The 21,364-nt window shown below is 32.0% G+C and overlaps 2 protein-coding genes across 2 annotated transcripts in view; one reads left to right on the top strand and one right to left on the bottom strand.

Annotated features, from left to right (window-relative positions):
• The window catches only part of timeout (circadian regulator timeout), a 621,776-nt gene that overhangs the window by 223,020 nt on the left and 377,392 nt on the right, over positions 1-21,364 (top strand). The gene's annotated exons all lie outside the window — the stretch shown is intronic.
• LOC143190227 (uncharacterized) lies at positions 1,686-4,321 on the bottom strand. The gene has a single exon (XM_076394404.1). It carries the CDS (start codon positions 4,198-4,200, stop codon positions 1,828-1,830), a length of 2,373 nt encoding a protein of 790 aa, XP_076250519.1. The 5' UTR covers positions 4,201-4,321; the 3' UTR covers positions 1,686-1,827.

Below are 21,364 nucleotides of genomic sequence, written 5' to 3'. Positions count from 1 at the left end.
TGAATAAGTTTTTAAAGCCTATATATTCTTCGAGGTAGATAATTACCTCAATGCCTTGAGTTACTGTTTTAATATATTGATTTTAAAGCTTTCAAGCGTACAGCTTATAGTCTTTGTTCATTAAAGTAGATGTAGTGTTGAATGAAAGATGATCTAAAATTCTTCAAATTTGGCAATATTCAGCATCGTAACATTGCTCAACTGTTATAATAAACTTGTACAAATTGCTGTTTCGGAAACTAGTTACAGTTTTTAAATTAAATGTTTTAAGTTATACTATTTATCGTAATCTCATCTAACATGTGTAATAAACTGCTTCTTTAGAAGCAGTTTACTCTCTATTATTGAGTGCTCCTAATAAAATTCTCAAAGTAATTTTTGTCGCTCTCATCATAGGCTACTTAATTTTGTCGAATCTTTTGTTAACTTTGACAGGTTAAATTATTCCAGCCATTTTGTTAAAATTGCTTTACAATTTTGTTAACTGAATGAAATGTTATATATAAGATTTGCCTTAAGATTTTATTCTATTGCAACTGGTAGAATTTTTAAAAATATATTGAAGCATTTAAATAGTAAATATTTCGTCAATAACAATTTTGTATATCAAAATTCAATGACATTTTAATGCTACTTTTGGAATTTTCAGAAAATCAGAGAATGGGTTTTTATTGAGTTGATAAAATTGAGTAGTTAATTCCATTATTATTATGGTAACTATCTTAAATCAATCATTAGACTAGTATTGGTAAATCGAATGAATAGAAATCAGATTAATGATTCTAGAATACCGATTGATATTAATTGATTCATAAAACATAATTAATATTAACTTATAGAAATGCTAATAGTAAAAATATTTTGTTTTCCAGATAATAGCAAAAAAGTAACCTGACAATCATATGTCGATCTATTGTCACCGTTAATGAAAGTTTCTTATTGTTTTAGAAATCTTTTTTTTTTTACTTAGTTGGGATGACAAAAAAGCTATTTTCACCAAAGAAATACTTTTATTTTTATTGGAGTCACTTTCACATACATATACTTATGTCATTTACAAATAACATCGTCTATTTTCATATAATTTCTTACATTATTTTACATTTCAAGTACAAAACGTATTCAGTCATACAAAATATATATTATTACATTACGGGATGAAACCGGGTGAATATTCTTGAAACGCCAAACGATTTAATCAATAAATAACCAGACAATCACACGTTCATTATGGATATGTTAACCGTTATTGCTAGATTAATAAACAAAATTACGTATTCAATATAAATAATTCCGAATATGAGTGTATGTTATATATAATTTGTAAATTTAACTAAACTTAATTTGTATATTTGTAAATCTGAATTGGTTTGGTTTGTAGAACAGAAACAGTATTAATATTGTATAGTTAATTATAATTTATTTTTGTTGAAATTGTTATTTGTTAAACCATTTCGTTTTATTATCATATTCTCACATAGTTTTGACAAAAAATATAATAAATTATAGTTTTGATACTTATTATAATATGTTACATAGATTACTTATAGTGTTTTTTTTTCTGAACACAATTTGTTATAATTCCTTTGACGAATTTAAGTTATTTAATTTAAAAATTAATTCGGTGCTAATTGAATTTTACATTTTAAGTAATATGATGAATATTTTCTTACATTTATCGAAAGAAGAGCTGGATAATGTCAAGAATGGTTTAACCAGGTTTCATCCCAATCTATTCAGTTTTATCACAAACAAAGGTCGAGATTACTTTTATGTGACGTACGTCTCGTATAAGACCTTCCGTTCTTCGTCGACGTATCTTAAATGTCACCAAAGTTCCGTCACGCTTGGCAAACTTGCTACTTCGATATCTTCCTGGAACAGGTTATGGTTTTCTCGTTTTTTCCGACTGTTAAATTTCGCGACTAGCATCGTCAGTGTCACGATACTACACAGGACTCCCGCTGCCAGGATTAACATGCCGGGATGTAGTAGCCGTTCTTGATGATCGTTATTGGTGTACATTGACATTTCGATGGTGGAACCATTCCATTGGGACGTGCTCTCCGTCATATTACCATCGATCAAGGGCATGTCGTCGTTATTATTTGTTCTCGCAACGATTTGCTGACTAGTCAATGTGTTCGGAGGGATTTCGGTCGTGTTATTAAAGGATATAACTTGTTCCGGTTTGCCCGTCTTGTTTTCACTTCCGGTATCAAGATCGGTGTGATTAATTTGAGTTTCTGTTGACGTTGACTGTATAAGTTCCCTCGTTTCTATTGTTTTAATTGTAAGGGTTTCTGTTGGGTTCATTGAAGTCGCCGATGTTGTTAATATTGTCGATTTTTTAATGAGTTCAGTTATGTGTTGGGATTTGTTATTTCTCGTATCGTTTTCTCTATACTTATCGAGAGTTTTATTTACGTTTACAATTTTAGATGAACCGTGTATCATCCAATTAAACAGATATTTGTTTTGATTCTCCGTCGTTCCCGGTCGATGTACTTCGCTGGGTTGGAGATCGACGATCCGAGTTCCCCATAAATCCGGTGGATTGGCGCAGAGCACGTCCCTATACTCAACTTCGTCCTGACGTCTCATCCAGGCGGCGAGCCAGTGCAGCTCGCTGCAATTCAACGAATTACCGTTGACGTGAATCATCCTCAGCTGCGTGAGGAAATGTAACAGATCGGATCGGACGAACTCGAGGTCGGCGTCGGAAAAATCGACCTCCTGCAACTCCCTGGAGGCGGCCAGGGCTGCAGTGTCGGCGAGCAGTTGGCGCGCTAATCCCGGACTGCCAGATAAATCAAGCGTGATTAAGTGGTCCGGGACCGGGAGGGGAAAGGAAACGTCTTCGGCGGGAGACACGGTTTCGATGCCAGCCAGGCGAAGAACTTGCAGGGCGGAGGGTCCGGAGAGACTTCCGGGCGGCAGGGCGGATATCGGATTCCGCGACAGGTCCAATGTCGCAAGCGAAGACAAATGTCGAAAGGCGCCTTCTTCCACTAGCGTGATTTTATTGTCGTTCAGCAGGAGAACCTCGAGTTTCTGCATCCCCTCGAAATCGTCTTTAGTCACCGTTACGATTTTGTTAAATTCCAAATGTAATACCGATAGTTCTTCGGGTAAACTTCTCGGTATGTTCTCTATTTTATTATCGGTTAAGTACAGAATGGTTAACGACTCCAATCGGCCCAAGGCGTCCTCCTCGATCGATACTAAATTATTAGATGTCAAATCTAGAAGCTGCAACAAGGGATAGGTGTCGAGCTCGCCGCAGCTCACCGATTTTATCCTATTATCGGCGAGCTTCAATGTTCTAATCGAATGCGTCAGCGCGGCGGGTACTTGTTTCAAGCCGGTTTTGGACGCATCCACCGACTGAAGCTTTCCACCCGCTCCTACGAGGACCTCTCGAGATTTACCAAGACTGGGATTACCGGCTAAGAGCAAACGAGAGAGACTGGGCAATTGAAGACTTCCTGGAGCAACACAAGACAATCGATTCCAGGACACGTCCAGTTGTTGCAGCACTACTAAACTATTGAAACTCCGCTCGTGCAATTCCTCCAAACTATTATGGCTCAGGTTAAGGTACAGCAACCGCGTCAGCGCCGTGAACGTGTCATTCCCCAACTGTGACAAGTTATTCCGAGATAAATCCAAACTTTTTAACTCTGTGATGTTCTGAAACGCGCCAATCTCAGATAAATGATTCGCACTTAAATTTAACATTTCTACATTGGGCAGTGTCCTTAATGATGTTAATTTGTTGTTGGATAGGTCGAGCGATTTCAGGCTCGAAGTATTTAAAGGTAGGTCTGGGGTACTCGACAGATTATTAAACGATAATGATAAAACGTTTATTTGTTCACCAATCAGGTCTGTATAGTTCGTAAAATTATTTAGCGCACTGTGTCTTATGGTTAGTTGATTTAAAAAAGGTAAATCACTTTCAGTCATTAACTGCGTCAAGATATCGAGACCGATCTCGTCTAAGTGAGACAGCTCCAGGCTCTTCGTGGAATTGTCCAAACTCGCGTCGAAGTCCAACGTTTGGCACTTGACCGATGTATAGTACAAGTAAGTTTTTGGCATCGATTTCCTGGGGTAATGGTGACAGGTGCACATCGTAGGACATGATGCGCCTAGAGTAACCACAAACGTCAGCAGCAAGATTAATAGCTGCAACATTTTTCCAGTCACATTACTTCAACCGACACTTTTTGATCACATTTTATTATATAAACCGCCGAGGAAACATCCATTGATATGCGTATGTCGTCGATTTTAGACGCAAAGCACGAGCGGAACTTTAAACACCTGCGAATCCCGTGGGTATCGATGAACGGCGAGTCGTAACTACGCGGGTTGCGTCGAGACGGACTGAACGACCGCGCGATCAGATGGTTTGGCGTGCACTGATACTCGACGGGACTCGAAATGGTCTCGACGAGTTAACGGTGTGACGGTGCGCGCCCGAATGCGCATCAGGATGGAACTGTATGCGTGCGTGCGTGTGTGTGTGTGTGCGTGCCTCTGCGAGTGTACGTAATATTTTCTTTAAGGAGGAGGTTAATGGGTTAACCGTTAACTTTTGGATGGATTCGCTCGGATCTTTTTGTTTTTGTCGTTTTGTGATTTTATTGCCTCCGTGGGCGCATTTGTGTCTGATTGCGTGGTTAATTTTTGTTTAGGTCGTTTCTGCTTCAATTGATGTGTCATTGAAAGGCAATAGAAATGAAACGTATTTCAATATTTCTTTGCGCATATCAGAAAGCGTGGCATAAGTTATTCAGTAAATTTAGTCGTTTGATTCCTTTGATTTTAAAACGAAAAAGCTAACGTTCCGTATTATATAATGGTTTTCAAATTATTTCTCTTTTATAGTAAATCTTATTAAACTTGTTATATAAAATGTACATCATATTTCATTAAATTTTGTTTATATATTTAATATATTACATATTTTTTAAAAATTAATGGTTGATTTTTATTTAGGCCTTGAATTGATATCTCATTGAAGTGTAAATGAGTCGTTCTCTATGAGAAAATAATTTGTATTTACGTGTTACATAAAAGGATGTACTATTATCATTGGATATCTATTGTTACAGTTATGTTTAGTTTGCACCGACTTCGATGTATTTACGTTTTATAAAATGTATGCATAGGAAACAATTTCCAGGAAATATTATTAAATGTGTTTATAAAAGGTGAATCATAGTTCATTAAATTGTGTTTATATATATAATATATTACATATTTTTAAAAAATTAATGGTTGTTTTTTATTTGGGCCTTGAATTGATATCTCATTGAAGTATAAATGAGTCGTGATATATGAGAAAATAATTTGTATTTACGTGTTACATAAAAGAATGTACTATTATCATTGGATATCTATAGTTACAGTTACGTTTAGTTTACACCGACTTCGATGTTTTTACGTCTTATAAAATGTATGCATAGCAAACAATTTCCAGGAAATATTATTAAATGTGTTTATAAAAGGTTAATCATAGTTCATTAAATTGTGTTTATATATTTAGTATATTACATATTTTTTAAAAATTAATGGTTGATTTTTATTTAGGCCTTGAATAGATATCTCATTAAAATATAAATGAGTCATGATATTTCAGAATATAATTTGTATTTAGGTGTTAAATAAAAGAATGTACTCTTATCATTGGGTATCTATAGTTACAGTTACGTTTAGTTTACACCGACTTCGATGTTTTTACGTCTTATAAAATTTATGCATAGGAAACAATTTCCAGGAAATATTATTAATTGTTAAATGTGTTAAATATCTTCTGCTTGAATTGATGTGTAATTGGAAAGAAATAATAATGAGTCATACTTCAGTATTTTACTATTCTTTTGAGTTCTTCAGTTTCGTATTATAAAATAGTTTTCAAACTACCTCTCTTTGATAATAAAGCTTATTGAACTTGTTATATTAATATATCATAGTTCATTAAATTGTGTTAACATATTTTTAAATAATTAATGCTTAACTTTTATTTAGGTCTTGAATTGGAATATAAATGTGCCGTGAGATTTGTGAAAATAATTTGGTAACTGTAATAAACGGGTTTCTCTCGTTAAACGTAAAATTCAATAAACTCTTTTTATAAAGCGTGCATGATAGTTCATTAAGTTGTGTTCATATTTTAGAGACATAGCATTAGTTATTGTGTGAGCCGCCTTTTATTGAAGTGACTTTTTATTGACGTGTAATATATATGAAAATATTTCTGTGCTGTGACTTTATATGAGATATTTGATATAACTCTTTGCTTTAGTGTTTGATAAAAGTTACGTTTATTTTGAATTTATTCTGATATCTCGGTATTTTTACATCTTATAAAATGTATACATAGAAAACTGTTTACAGGAAATGAAGGTGTAACAACAGCCGTTAAAACGTGAAAGCTGACGCTTCGAATTATTGAGTGGTATTCAAACCATCTCTAGTTAACATAAAACTTATTAAACTTATTATATAAAATGTATGTCGTACTTCATTAAGTTGGGCTCATATTTTTTTTAATTAACATTGGTTTATTTTTGTTTCGATATCTCCTGCTGGAATTGATGTGTTATTGAAATAAAATAGAAATAGCATCTTCTTTAGCATTTCTGAGCTGTAAATTTATATGAGAAAATGTGAGGTAAGTTGTTCACTAAATAGTGTAGTGTAAAGATAATAGAAGGTTCTATTTTCATTTGAATTTTATAGGTACTGTTATATTTACTTTATTTAGAGTTTCCGATATTTCTCCGTCTTATAAAATTCATACATGGAAAGCAATTTTCCCGTAATAGAGCTGTAATTACAATCGCCAAAGCGTGAAAGTTAGTGCTTCGTATTATTGAATGGTTTCAAGCAATCCTCTCTCGTTGAACATACAACTTATTGAACTTATCATTTAATATTGAAATTAAATAGTAATGAAACCTACTTCAGTATTTAGATGTCCTATGAATTTATGACCCGTGAAGATGAGATATAAGCAGTTATAACAATAAACAACCACGTGTAATCACAATAAATTTTTTGATAAAATTATATAATTTTAGCATTTGATTTCCATAGTTACGGTTACGTTTAGACTACTCCGACATCGATGTTTTTACGTCTTATAAAATGTATGCATAGGAGACAATTTCCAGGATATATTATTAACTGTGTTTATAAAATGTGCATAATAGTTCATTAACTTGTGTTCATATTTTTGATATCAATACTGTTTAATTTTATGTAGGTCTCTCCTGCTTTAATTGATATGTAATTGGAATAAAATAGCAATGAGACGTACTTCAGTATTTCTACGCTGTAAGTTGATATGAGAAAATGTGACATAAGTTGTTCAGTAAATTTTTGTTCTAGTGTTTTACAAAATATTTGCGAATGCTCATCGGAATGGAACGTGTGTCTGAGTGTTTGTATGCGAGTATACATAGTATTTTCTTTAAGCAGGAATTTAATGGGTTAACCGATAACTTTTGGATGCATTCGTTCGGATCTTTTTGTTGTTGTATTGTGATTTTATAGCCGCCGTAGGCGCATCTGCGTCTAAAAAATTTCGTTTAATGCGTTGATTGGATATTTTGTAGAACATAAAGCTTATTAGACTTAATATTAGCTTTAATTATTACTTTAATATTAACTTATTAGTTATATAAAACGTACATCATAGTACATTCCATTATGCTCCTATTATATGTATGTTTTAAAATTAATGGTTTATTTTGATTTAGTTCTCTTCTGCCTGAGTTGGTGTATAAATGTAATAAATTAGAAATGAATCCTACTTTATTATTTTGTGTTCTCAGTTTAAGTAAGAAATTTTGATAAAATTTGTTCTATAAATTGTTTTTTTTTGATTTGCTATAAGTTATTCAATATATTGTGTTTAGTGGTTTCATTGGTTGTTGACCTATTTTTCGTTGAACATGAAGCTTATTAATCTTGTTTTATAAAATATTCATCATCGTAAAATTATCATGGTTCATTAGATTGAGTTAATATTTTCTTTTTAAAATTTATATTGTTTAGTTTTTGTTTAGGTCTGTTTTTTAATAATTTGCTACTGAAATGAAATAGAAATAAAACGTACTTTGATATTTCAGGGTGCTGTGAATTTATATGAGAAAATATTACTTATTACAGGCTATTGTTCAGCACTTATTGTTTAATGAGTTATTGTTATTGTTTAAACCATGCTATTAGCTGTTAGCATTTTATTTCTAAACGTTACTGTTACGTCAAAACGTGAAAGTAATGTTTCCTATTATTAAATGGTTTACGATTTATATAACAATGAGCATTTGGTTTCTATGGTTACAATTATTTTAGGTTTGCTCTGACTTATCGATATTTTTACATCTCGTAATATTCTAGAGTCTAAAAGACAATTTTTAGGATATATAGTTTTAACAACGGTCGTTACTCTTTTTGTACAAAATGTTTATTATAATAGATTATTTTGCGATCGTTGTATTTATTTAGTTCTCTTTTTTTATTATTGAACTGTTATTGAAATCAAATGTACTTGAGTATTTCTCCGCTATCTTTATATGGAGAAAATGTGATACAATTTGTTTAATGAATTATAGTTTGGTGTTTGATTATCGAATATACTATTAACATTTTATTTCTATGGTTACGGTTACGTTTAGTTTACACATAAACATGTCGATATTTTTACAACTCATCACATTCATACATAGAAAACACTATTCTATTATTATGGATATGGAGATGCAACAACAGCTGTCAAAGCGTGAAAGCTAGTTTTTCGTATTTATTATGATCTTTTATTTAAAACGTAAATAATATGTTTTAGCTTCCAGATCATTATTTATCTTTATTATATCAAAGATATTCGAAGCAGATGTAACCTATTTAACTATTTTAAAGCTCCTGATTCTAGCCTACTGCTTTTTCTATCAACTAGATCTACTATACACTATTTAATCCGAGTTATTTTTGTTTTAATTGTAACAGTTGGCTTGCTTCGGCTTCTCTGTTGCCGAGTAATGTATCTGCTTGTATATATGGATTTATATATATTGTTATTATTTAACTGTAATTAAGTTCGTTGAGATCTTAACAGGAATTTCTTATATCCTATTTCCGAATTTTTTAAATCAAACACAAATATTGCAACAGTAGTAGATAAGTTATTTATGTATATCATATGTTATATATTTATTTTTGTTTCATCCGTAAACATACATATTTAAAATTAATTACAAACTATGCTGCTTTTTGTCATTATATGCTTTAGGGGGAACAATAGGAGGAACTAAATATATAATGAGCCATGCAAATTTAATTAAATAAAACTATTTCATCAGCGGAAAATATATTTTTCTACTGCTCTTGTAAGTTGAACCGTAGTCTGTAGTTAAACAAGAATTTACACTATTTTCAATAAGCCTGAAATAATTGCTCCGTCATGTTCATATTGTCGAAACTTTGAACGTAGCCTTATTTCATATAATGTCTGTGTTAAATGATGGATAAAATTACATACTAATTAGTGGCATTAGCGAAGTGGAGCAGTCCTCGTTGTTTATTAGATCACTTTGCTTTGTTTCGTTACTATCACGGTAAACTAATATACATATAGAAATTTGGCGAAACACTACAAAGGAATCGAAATTATTCAAGAGGTTCCAAAAATGTTTATATAGCGAACTATTGTATTTGCGTAACTCGGATGTATTTATTAATTTAACAACTTTTAATACAATTAGATTATACTCGTTTATTGTTATGTTTGAGATTGTTTAGCTGTTAGATTTGTTTTTTAAGAAGCCTCAATTAGTATAATTATTATATTTTCATTAGACATTCCTCAATGGTGTCCTTCTACTTAAACTGCTTAAATCTTTTCACTCAGAAAGCAACTTCCTTTGATTCTGATTCATTCATTCTGATGATGATTTCATGATCAATATCATCTGGTCCATAGTTATTCGATTTTATTTCAGGATGACCAAGATGATTAGCGTTATTTTCATTAGTTAATATTTAATGGAACTTCCGACTACAAAATAAACAAGAAACTTAAAAATTAGGTGTCTGGAAGAACTCATCGGTCCTTACTTATTCTACACAGTAATAATTATGATATATCATATTAGCTAAAACCGCTGTTTTTTTCTGTTGATTCGTTTCACTGCATTACAAGATCAGAAATCAGCATCAAAATTGATTGAAATTATTTGTATTATTCAAGAGTTGCAATACTTCCATATGAATGATATGTTCACTGATGTCTTATGAATGATATTTACAGATATCTACAGCTCTCAGTGTGAATAACCATTCCTATGAGATCTATATATATCTTTGATATCTTTTAGGACTTTGTTATGAAAAAATTTGTATTTTATTTTCCTATCCCTATAACTGGATGCAGGTCCACATCGGTTTTAGAATTTAATTATATAACAGTAACATATTATGTACATTAATTAAATTGTACATATATGTATTAATAATTAATTAACAGTTCAGTTCTTTTGTTTTTAATATGCTACGGGGTATTAAATAATTAACACTGGGGCATCATATTAGACGTAAGAATAACTATTCCTAAAATAGTCTTCAGTCGTTAAAACTACAGTAACTCTACGATTCGTTGAGGCTAGCATATAGAGTTTGCGAATTTTATATGGTAACATAAGGAACATCGTTATATAAAAGTTAACTTGCTAATTAAGCAGCCAGTTGCTTTCTGACTATACCGAATAAGGTCACAACAAACACCAAACAATTTATTAAACGAATTCAATATTGTTGACTCGGTCTTCGAACCGAACATTGCCGACTATTTTGGAATTATTCCGGTACGATAACGGTTTTTAAATATTAATTCAATTAACTGCGAATATAATATATATAAAATAATAATTTCGCATATTTAATAATGCTCGATAAAATTGGGAAATTTAATTGAAAAAGTCGAAATCCGTAGTTGTGCCGGCTCGCGTCGAGGTCCGCTATCAATTATTCACGAATCGTAGCGTGTCGTAGAATTATGAGCTAAAACGATAGCGATAAACCATAAAAGTAATTATGTCGATTATTATTGGACGTAATGCAATTATTATATGCTTTAAATGATGGTTTTAGTTGTGGCCGCGTATAATCATCGAACTGGATAATTATTCAACGAAAGACATATTATCCTAAATCAAATCCGAACGAATGTAAATACAAGGTGTTGTTGCAAATATGTAAAACACCGAAATTTTTTATTTTTAAATTATTCATATTTAGTTCTTAACGTTCTTAATGAATTTGAATTTTAACATATTCAGGTGACATCAGGTAGCAGTTTTTTTTATACTGTTTGTTGAATATTTTGTTAGAAAATATACTTTTCCTTAGATTTTGTTATCTTTAATTTAAGAAATATTTGTATTTTGTTTTACTATTACTCCTGTTTTGTATTTTTCTTATTGGTAAATAAATAAAAGGTATCGAATTATTTATTAATAAACTGAGTTTTTGGGTAACATATGTTATACGAAAATAAAGATTAATTATTTTAAGAGAGTAATATTTAGTAATTTAGAACACAATGGTTATAAATGCTGCTTGCTAATTTTTCATCAAAAATTTTTACTTCAACTGATTTAGCTTTGTTAATTCTCAAGGTTGAAATGGAGTTATTTATGATAACAGTTAACTCTACGAAGATATTAGCATAAAGAATTAGTGAGGAGTTCCTAGAATAAATACGTTTTTTACCTAATTTGTAAGGTTTTTATCCTCGGCAAACAAATATTTCATATGGCCGGCTTGGTTGGTGCAGTGATAAAGGCGACAGGACGGTCCATATACTGTTGCGATAATTGCGGGTTTGAATCCTGCTGGGGCATGGTCGTAAATGTATGTTTGTGATTGTTTAATATTTGTCATTGTCCTAGGCAAGAGTGTAAAATCCGATAAGCAAAATTATCCCAGTCACGCCAGTAACCAGGCTGGGTAAGGCCGGATGTCTTCTGGGATGATTTCTAAGTTGGTCAGTCACAAGTCGGTAGGGTTAATGCCGAGGATCGTGGTTCGGAACCCACGCTAAACTGTAGGTCCGGTCCAGATAAACCCTCGTTGGTAAAAAGGAGACAATATTTAAAAAAAAATAAATTAAAGAAAAAATATTTCACATACATCATATTACCTTGAACAAAATAAGTTATGGTAATATGGCAGTAAAATAAGCGTTGGGAACTACGAATTGAAAACAGTCGAATTAGTCTATAGTCAAAAATCCACCGACTGAATGTAGTAATTGCTAATTCAGTCAAATACGTTTCGATTGTTTTTTTATTCGAGATAATAGACAGAGATGTACGAATTCCTTCCCGTATTAATTTTGTGAGAAGAACGGACGGAGATAATTGTTTGATTATCTTGATTTTGATTTTATTGCTGTTTAGATCACTTAATTTTAAATATGTCAATTGAAATAATATATTAAGAGTAATTAGTATATTTCTATTTCATTCCAACATGTGCATACGAATGGTTTTATTTTTGACTATGGCATAAGTGAAACGGATATGTACGTATACCTTCTCGAACTTTCTTTGGAAAAGAAAACGAAATAAATAATTGCTGGATTATATTTCGTTCAAAATAATAGTTTAATTAGAATGATGTAAAGTTATTTTTACATTTTATATATTTGATTCTATTGTAATGATAATGAGATGAATGTAGTCATGACCAATAAATACTTGCATCGTATTTTTTTTCAATCAATGTATATCAATTATTTAACCATCGCGTCTCTTTAAAATACAATAATAATTCCATGTATCGTTAGTTAGGAGTATTTTATCTTCAGTGAAAGAAGTTTTAACTCTCAAAAGGCTTCGACAAACATCGAGAGATTTCAGTCAATCTAACAAGTCTAAAAAAGACCTAAAGTTTATCAATCAAAATATTCGTTTTGTCCTATTATATTACTAAATAGTCTTGCATAATGGACTTTTAAAACGCAAAATACAAATATATTAATACAAGTACAATATATTGCTATTTACAAACATACTACAAATAAAATATAAAACTATATATACAAAATAGCGACTGAATCAGCCTGTAGTAAGAAGAAGTCAAATTAGTTAGACCAAAACTAGCGACTGAAACCATCGACAATAAAATGTTTTACTATATATTTACTATATAATAAAATACATTACTAAACAGTCAATAGTTTGCAACGCTAAGAATAGCTATTTCAAAGTAATACTTAATTTTTTTAGAGGGTTTTTAGTCTTTGCTGATAAAAATACCGAGTTTTTTCTTACCAGTTTTAATTATTTCTCCCAGAGTCATTTTCTGACCCTTATAAGTCATAAACAATTTATGTTCAGCTTTCAACATTTTTTCCCATGGGTACTTTTGAATTCCGTGGACTATATTTATAACATACTTGTAAGCGATCGTTTTTTATATTTATAACACTGTGTAATTTAGGTTAGTAATATTTCATGGTTTATATATTTCTAACAGGTCAATTTAAAAGTCGCCGTACCTGACACATAGATAGACACTAAACCTCAAAAGATGCGTGTATAAATTTGACAGTTGTTAGATTATTAGTTTGTGAATAGCATTTTGTATGAAGCAACTTTTCTTATTGTGAAAAAAAAAATGGAAGGATTTGTGTTGTTAAAATATTGCTTTTTGAAGGGAAAAATACAGTTGAAGCAAAAACTTGGCTTGACACTGCCCCAGGAAAATCAACCATGGTGGATTGGTATATTAAGTTTAGACGTGGTAAAATGCGCACCGAAGACAGTGAACGCAGTGGACGCCCAAAAGAGGTTGTTACCGATGAAAACATTTAAAAAATCCACAAAATGATTTTGAATAAACGTAAATAGAAATTGAATGAAATAGCAGACACTCTAAAGATATCAACTGAACGTGTACATCATATCATTCACGAATATTTGGGTACGAGAAAGCTCTGTGCAAAGTGGGTGCCGCGAGCTCACTTTTGACCAAAAACCACAACGAGTTCATGATTCGGAGCAGTGTTTGAATATGATCAAGCGTAATAAACCCGAGTTTTTGCGTCGATATGTGGCAATGGATGAATCATGGCTCCATTATTTCTCTCCGAAGTCCAATCGACAGTCATCCGAGTGGACTGCACACGATAAACCCGCTCCAAAGCGTGGGAAAACGCAACAGTGGGCTACCAAGGTTATGGCGTCTGTATTTTGAGATTCGCATGGAATAACTTTAATTGACTACCTTGAAAAAGGAAGGACCATCAACAGCGACTATTACGTAGCGTTATTGGACCGTTTGAAGGACGAAATCGCCGAAAAATGGCCGCATTTGAAGAAAAAGAAAGTGCTGCTTCACCAAGACAATGCATTCCTGATCTCAAAAGAATAATCGCTGGGAAGAAATTTTCGTCGAATGAAGAGGTGATCGCCGAAACTGAGCAAAGGACAAATCGTACTACAAAAATGGTTTCGAAAATTGGAGGGTCGCTAAAATGAGTGTATTACCCTTTAAGGGAATTATGTTGAATAAAACAAACTAATTTTGCCAAAAAAATGTGTTTTACTATGGTCGGCTGGGGACTTTTCAATTGACCTGTTAGTGTTACATAAAACCGTTAAAAATCTTAATAATCCTGCACTGATATATTGTATTATTAACATTGAAACTAGTGGGCAAGGCCTAACATAAAACTCATTTTGACCAACAAGGAACAACTCTTTAAACTATAATTTGTAGCGATTTATTAGTAAGTCGAGAGCTATTATGGGTAGTTAATATCGCATTATTTAAGCTAGTTGGGTAGCCGGATTGGTCACGGTGACAGAATGGTCCTTCTATGCAGCCATAGTCCTGAATTCCAATAGCGCTGGACCATGTCGTTGGACGACATTTATCGCTGTGATACTGGGACGGCCTCTAATTTGGTTGATCACCAGTTCGTACACTTAATGCGGAGGACGTGATGATAAACAGTAGTCCCAGTCACTAAAAATCTGAAAGTTTAACGTTACCAAAATACATATTAATCTGTTAAAACACACTTTACTGTTCGAAAAATTGCTCTACGAAGTCAATTAAAAAAAAAATAGTGCCAACTTAATGCTAAAGTCTTGCGATCCTCATCTGCTCACTAACTTCACATCAGCGAATTAACTCTATTTACGACTTCAAACACGCCGATAAATGGCATATATAAACCGGGCAATTTTTCTAAAATTATAAATTTGACCGAAAAACACGGACGCAGTAAGCGGTCACGTTCCCATTTCAATCAGACGGGGCGTAATTTTGTTTTCTTGGGGGCTTATTTTAACGTAATCGTGTTTTCCATTTGCCCAGGTAATATCCTTTGTTGGTTGTTTAAAAAAAATTGCTCCCGTTACGGTCGGCTTAGGCGCAGTGTGGATTCCGGACACGGAATGCCTCCGGTAATAGATGGAACAGGTTGAATTTGTCCTTCGCGTAATTAGTTTTAAGGAAGTGATCTTTGTTCGAAAGGATCGGAAAGGAGCCGGAGTGTTTTTGTTTCTGGTTACTAATAGGCTCGTTTCTCTGCGGGTTTTCCGTTCGTTCGCTCTTTCGGTTTAAGCGCTGTTACAGAATTATCATCTTAATAAACTGGAAATCTAAAAATCGCAGAATGGACTTTTTAAATAATTATTATATTTATATAATTCAGCTTTACAATACATTGGACTGATAATACAGTGATTTGGGTTTTAGGTTTTGTTTTAAATTTTATTTTACATTTTTTACGAGTTTTTTCGAAAAAAAATCGTAGCATTTGTAACGACCTTACTACAATACGACCAAAATACCCAGAAATGTTATCCCAGGTGTTGAACACGTATTGGGTGTCAACAGCCGCGTACCCTGTAGCATTCTGTCACTGAGCATCGTACAGTTCAGACGTGCTTCTATCGAATGCCCTGGTGTCTCTGAAGTAATACTGCGCCGCTCTCCTTGTATCTATTTATCTCTCACTACATTTTATAACATGTTAGACAAAAAGCACAGCACGTTAGAACCAAAATAAAATAACTATGCTGGTTAGTCGGAAGATACCCTCAACTTGATTTCAAATCAAAGAGATTGATTTATCAGACAATCGTAAAGCCAATTTGGACGGTTGGGGTGCAAATATGGAGCTGCACTAAAAATTCAAATCAACTAGTCATCCAACGCTGTCAAAAAAAATTATTCGATATTTAATTTCGAATGCCTATCGCTACGTAACCAACGAAGAACTGCACGATGACCTGGAAATCAAATGGACTTGCGAAGTTATCCAAGATTTCGCATTAAAACACGAAACAAGATTACTAAATCATACTAACGTGGAAGCAATACAACTACTGGATAAAACGCAGGATATCAGAAGATTGAAGCGAACCAAACCATACGAACTTATATAAAGTGTATACCTTTAGGGTAAGCTATAGCTTAAGTTATTATAATTTTATAATTGAGGGATATATATTGATGTATTGATGTATTTTTTTCTTCCTTTCATCATCTATCTGCCCTTATTGAAAAACCCTACGCCTGATCCATAACATTTATCTAATTTTCTCGATGAAGGTTAATATTTCTATCAATGTGCATTAACAAAATCCCTTAGTGTTTTATAGTGAATGATTTATTTATTTATTTATTGTCATGATTTACAGAAACAACACCAGCAAGAAAATTAAATGAATAATTCATGTTTTTTTATGATTAATAACATATTATTATTTGCTGCTGCCAAACTTAAAATTTGTTTTTCTAATATCCGAACTGAAACCAGTAATTTATGGGAAAATTACTAAGATAGGAAAGGGTTTTTAATATAAAAGTTATTAAAGTATTTTAAAAAATTGGCGACTTGTTGAACAGTGATACAAAACCACACTGAGGGTTTAAATCTACCCATGGCTAGATGTCCCATCATCACAATGAATAATCGTAGTGAGGCCCATCAACAATCGCATGAAATAACACCTCCTTCCTAAAGAAACGGCCACAAGGATGGACGTTGTCCCCTTTGGACATCTTAATCGAAATGACACAGTTTCTATCCAAATTTTCATAGTATCTCTCCATGGAATGGACTCCAGATTCCAATAGTCTGCGGCTGACTAAGTGACTACAATCCGGCTTTGGTGGCTGTTCACTCAGAACTGAAAGCTTGTGCTCAATTTCTAGTAGAATATGTTAGTCCCCATCAATTTCAGTCTGCCGGTGGTGGCCTTACACCCTAAACTGTGATGCCTGATCCTGGAATCCAGGGACCACGGGTGTTGTCTAATTGGAATAGTTTATGAGCTTCAACTGCTGTACTTTTGCCCAAACTCCACTTAAATACACCGAGGAATGCTTCGACTAACTGCAGAACGATTGCCAATCCAACGTAAATCTGTATTCTTTTCTTGAAAATTAATTTGCTTCCTGTTAATTTGAATGAATTCAAGAAAGAAGACCTTATGACCTACCGACTGCGAATGTAATTGGTTTTGGACCCAAAAAGTATTAATTTACTTGAAAAACTATTTTATTTAAAGAAATAAAACATGCACCTAGCTAATTATTGAATTTTTATTTATAAAATCAGGCTGATGTGCAGATTTAGATTTTTTCTTTCCATAAATGGTTTTAATCTTTTCAATAGGGGTTTTTCAAATATCTTAGCTATTACCGGTACGTATGTTACCATTTGATGGTTTTTCTTATCATTTTTAAAATTATTATATCACAAACACACGTCCAAATTCTTATTTAAACTTATCGTCTCTGGTGTTAATGTTTAGTTATGTTCTATAATCTGATATACTTTCGATATTCCATTGGATCTTCTGTGGTTTTAGTATTCCATTAAATATGTACGATTTTTCCGTTCTACAATATCCACGTCTAATTCGAAAGCGATGAGTACTCGCATTAATTTCGAGGTAGTTCCATTTTTATTACGACTTTATTGGAATTGAGTATCAAACTTAGTTGTGTTACTTCTTCACGCTTTTAAACTTTATTAGTTCTTGGGCAATTTTCCATGTTGGATTCTTTATTGTAATCTGAAGTAGTACTTCCTTAACATTTCTGATCAATAACAGTGAACTGTTCCTGTTTGCTGCCTTTTTAATTGTTTGTCTAAGTTTTTTTCATCGATCTCTTGTAAGTTAATAGTTTACGGGGTATATTTATTCATACCTAATAATTAACATTTATTATAGTAGATAAATAGCTAGTAACCAGTAGATAATTAATAACAGTATATTGAAAATAGGTGAAACATTAAATTTTATTTATCTTATATAGTAACATTTTTATTCTTTGATCCAGCAAAAAAGTTCAAATCTCAGAGTGTTCAAACGTCATATGCGTATGTCATAAAATCATATACGTCATATTCTCCTTAATAATATGCATCACATATTGAGTTTTCAGTTCCCTTCAATTTTTTAGTAATTATTTGCTTTTTACTTTATTTATACTTAAAAGGTTTGAGATTCTATTAATAATATTTTAGCCTAATAAGATGAAGCTTGAATATTTTTGAAATTGGTAATTGCAAAAATGAACGAGTAAGCAGCGGCATAAAAAAATAACAACTGTCTCATTACGAAACAAAACAGCCTCGTTACCTCTCCCTTCGCTGTAAAAATATCTCTGCTGAAACGAGAATCTAAAATTAAGAAAGCGAGATTTATAATAGTATTAGTCATTGTGTCACTTCAAACTGAATGTACGTAATATATACTTCCTAAATAGTCGTCTTTAGCACTTGCATTTCGTTTTTTTTTCTCTTATTATGCCGGGAAAAATATCACGGAAGAGCGCTTTCATATTTAACTTTGCCGAGGACGGCACCCCCAGATTTACGAGATCCGAGAAGGATTTTATGAAATATTTATTTTCGGGAGCCGAGTTACCCCCCGGTCGTTTTGATGCGATGTCCCTCTTAAAACAAAGTGATTTTAAAGACCATCACTATTCAAAAATATATTTTTAAGCAATAAAATACTTATGAGGCATTTCGTAATGATATGTAATGATAGTTTTATATATCTCCTTTAAATTATATAACTCTAGAATATTTCTGCACTGGTTAATTTTATATTATGATAAGAAAAAAGTATTTTATATTTTTAGTAACGCTTATTCCATATAGACTGTTATATTAATTGGTATAGGCATTCTAGTAAAACTCACATCAACTAAATTTTTATGACATGATGAACACGTCACAATGTTGCCTCATCGACTTTCAATTTCAGTTCATTGACATATAACAAAGTTCTAATATAAATAAAATAATGAAACAAAAATAAAGTTATCAAATATAATCTATCTTAACATTATAGTACATTTAATACTTATATTGTCGAAGAACTTGAACTATAGTTAATTATACAGTCACAATAGTTTGTAGGTTGGGATTGTGTTTTATTGTATTTAGATTTCACCTATGAGGTAGAGTTTTAGGACCGTTTTTTAACGCAGTAGTATAGTCTAATCCACCTAATTAACAACTTTATATTCAAATAATCTATTTTACTTTCTTTAGAAAGCATTTTTATATTTGGTTTTCCTTCATGCATTGTTTCCGTGTTAAGTCATTTTGGTATCAGTGTCTTTCTCCTTAGTTTTTCTGTTGGTATTACAAATAATGTTGAGGCGATACAAGAAATTATCACATATATTCCATACTAACTTCAAAAAATACAAATACAGTGCTACAACTCGAAATTCAAGACACAAATACTGATGAAGAATGTATTTCATCTTAATACATTTGGATAAAAAATTAGCTAGAATGAAATGAATAATTTCACCAGATGCTACAACAACTTTACAAATTAAGCAGTATTTCTAATTGCCACTTATTGGGCGTTTAGAAAACCCATTAGATTTTTGACATGCTCATAAAATTAGTTTACTTGATTTATATCAGTTACATTAAAAATATTCTGCAATATATATACCTTCAAGATCTATCCCCAGGGAATAAGTTTTTTAAAAATCTGGCCAAATTATTAACAATCGAATAAATTTCATCACGGAGAAAAGCTGAACATGTATATTATATTTTTGAACAGTAATTAAAAAATATTTCCGTTCAATAATAAATAAAGAATTTATTTTATTTAAAAAAGCTCTAGTGGTCATTGTGCTATCATTTTTAATTATGCCAGGGATTAGTTTTTTCTATGATTAGGTATCTGTTTAATTTTTATTTAGTTTTTATGGTTATTGTACAACTTTAGGTTTTGTTTAAGTTCTATTGTATTTTCTATATTTATTTTAGTATGTTATTTAAAAATAGCAATTAACCTATTAAAATACGATTAAAACATCCATTCCTTTTTACGGATCCAGAGAACATTCAAATATAAAAGTAGTTCTACTTGCTTTAAAACTTTAATAGTATTCAGTAATTTTTTTTTGTTTTCTTTTTCAAAGTTAGTATGTGAACGAGTACATGCATCTCCATCTTTTCCTCTGTGACAATTTATTCAGGAAAGGATCCGTACATGTTCGTCTGGTATCACGAATGGAAAAAAACAGTCGAACCGTGCGTTAGACTAAAAATAGTAATTACTATTTTCATTCGCTAGTTTTTTGACTATCGACTGTTCCGACTATTGTAAGTCGATAGTTCCCACGCTAAACATCCGTTATCAATCTACTTATTTGAATATTTTTTTACCAGTGTACTATGCTATATCCATGTAGAGTACATTGCCCATAAGAGAAAATGATAGTTCCTTCTAGTTCTTTTATATATCCAATAAAAACTGCAGCAACTTACTATTGAATAGTATCTATACTTACCTATCTAATGCATTTTATTGGCAAGAGGAGGCCTGCCTCTACTAGCCAAATGTCAAAACAACGTTTGTCGGTTTATAACTTGTTTTTATTATCATTAATGTTGAATAATATTGCAAACATCTGATTACTGTACGACTTTTGCAGGTATTGTGTATTGTGATAGTGAAAATATGTGAGTTCACTATTATTTTGAATAAATTAATATAATGTTTTATATATAAAGGTAGTTATTATAAAATATATTCTAGTATAAGCGTATAAAAGTAAAGGTAGAAATATAGGATTTTGAAACATACTATATTCCCACCGCACTGTCCTGAACTTGATTTATTTCCCGAATAAATCTCGAAGTGTTTAAGATTGTTTTTAGATCCATTTCTATATTTGTTAATGGTATAAGGTCCTTAAAAGATCTAATATTTCTTCAGGATGGGGATTATATAGCCGCCACGTTACGATTCAGACGGTCAGATAGCATCGTCTAGAG

This window comes from Rhynchophorus ferrugineus, unplaced genomic scaffold, assembly GCF_030347505.1.
Source record: "Rhynchophorus ferrugineus isolate W39M unplaced genomic scaffold, kcgeb_rfMv2 rfM2, whole genome shotgun sequence".
In the NCBI taxonomy this organism is placed as follows: Eukaryota; Metazoa; Arthropoda; class Insecta; order Coleoptera; family Curculionidae; genus Rhynchophorus; species Rhynchophorus ferrugineus.
Note: the sequence above shows the minus strand (reverse complement) of the source record. Positions and strands in the feature narration are given on the sequence as shown.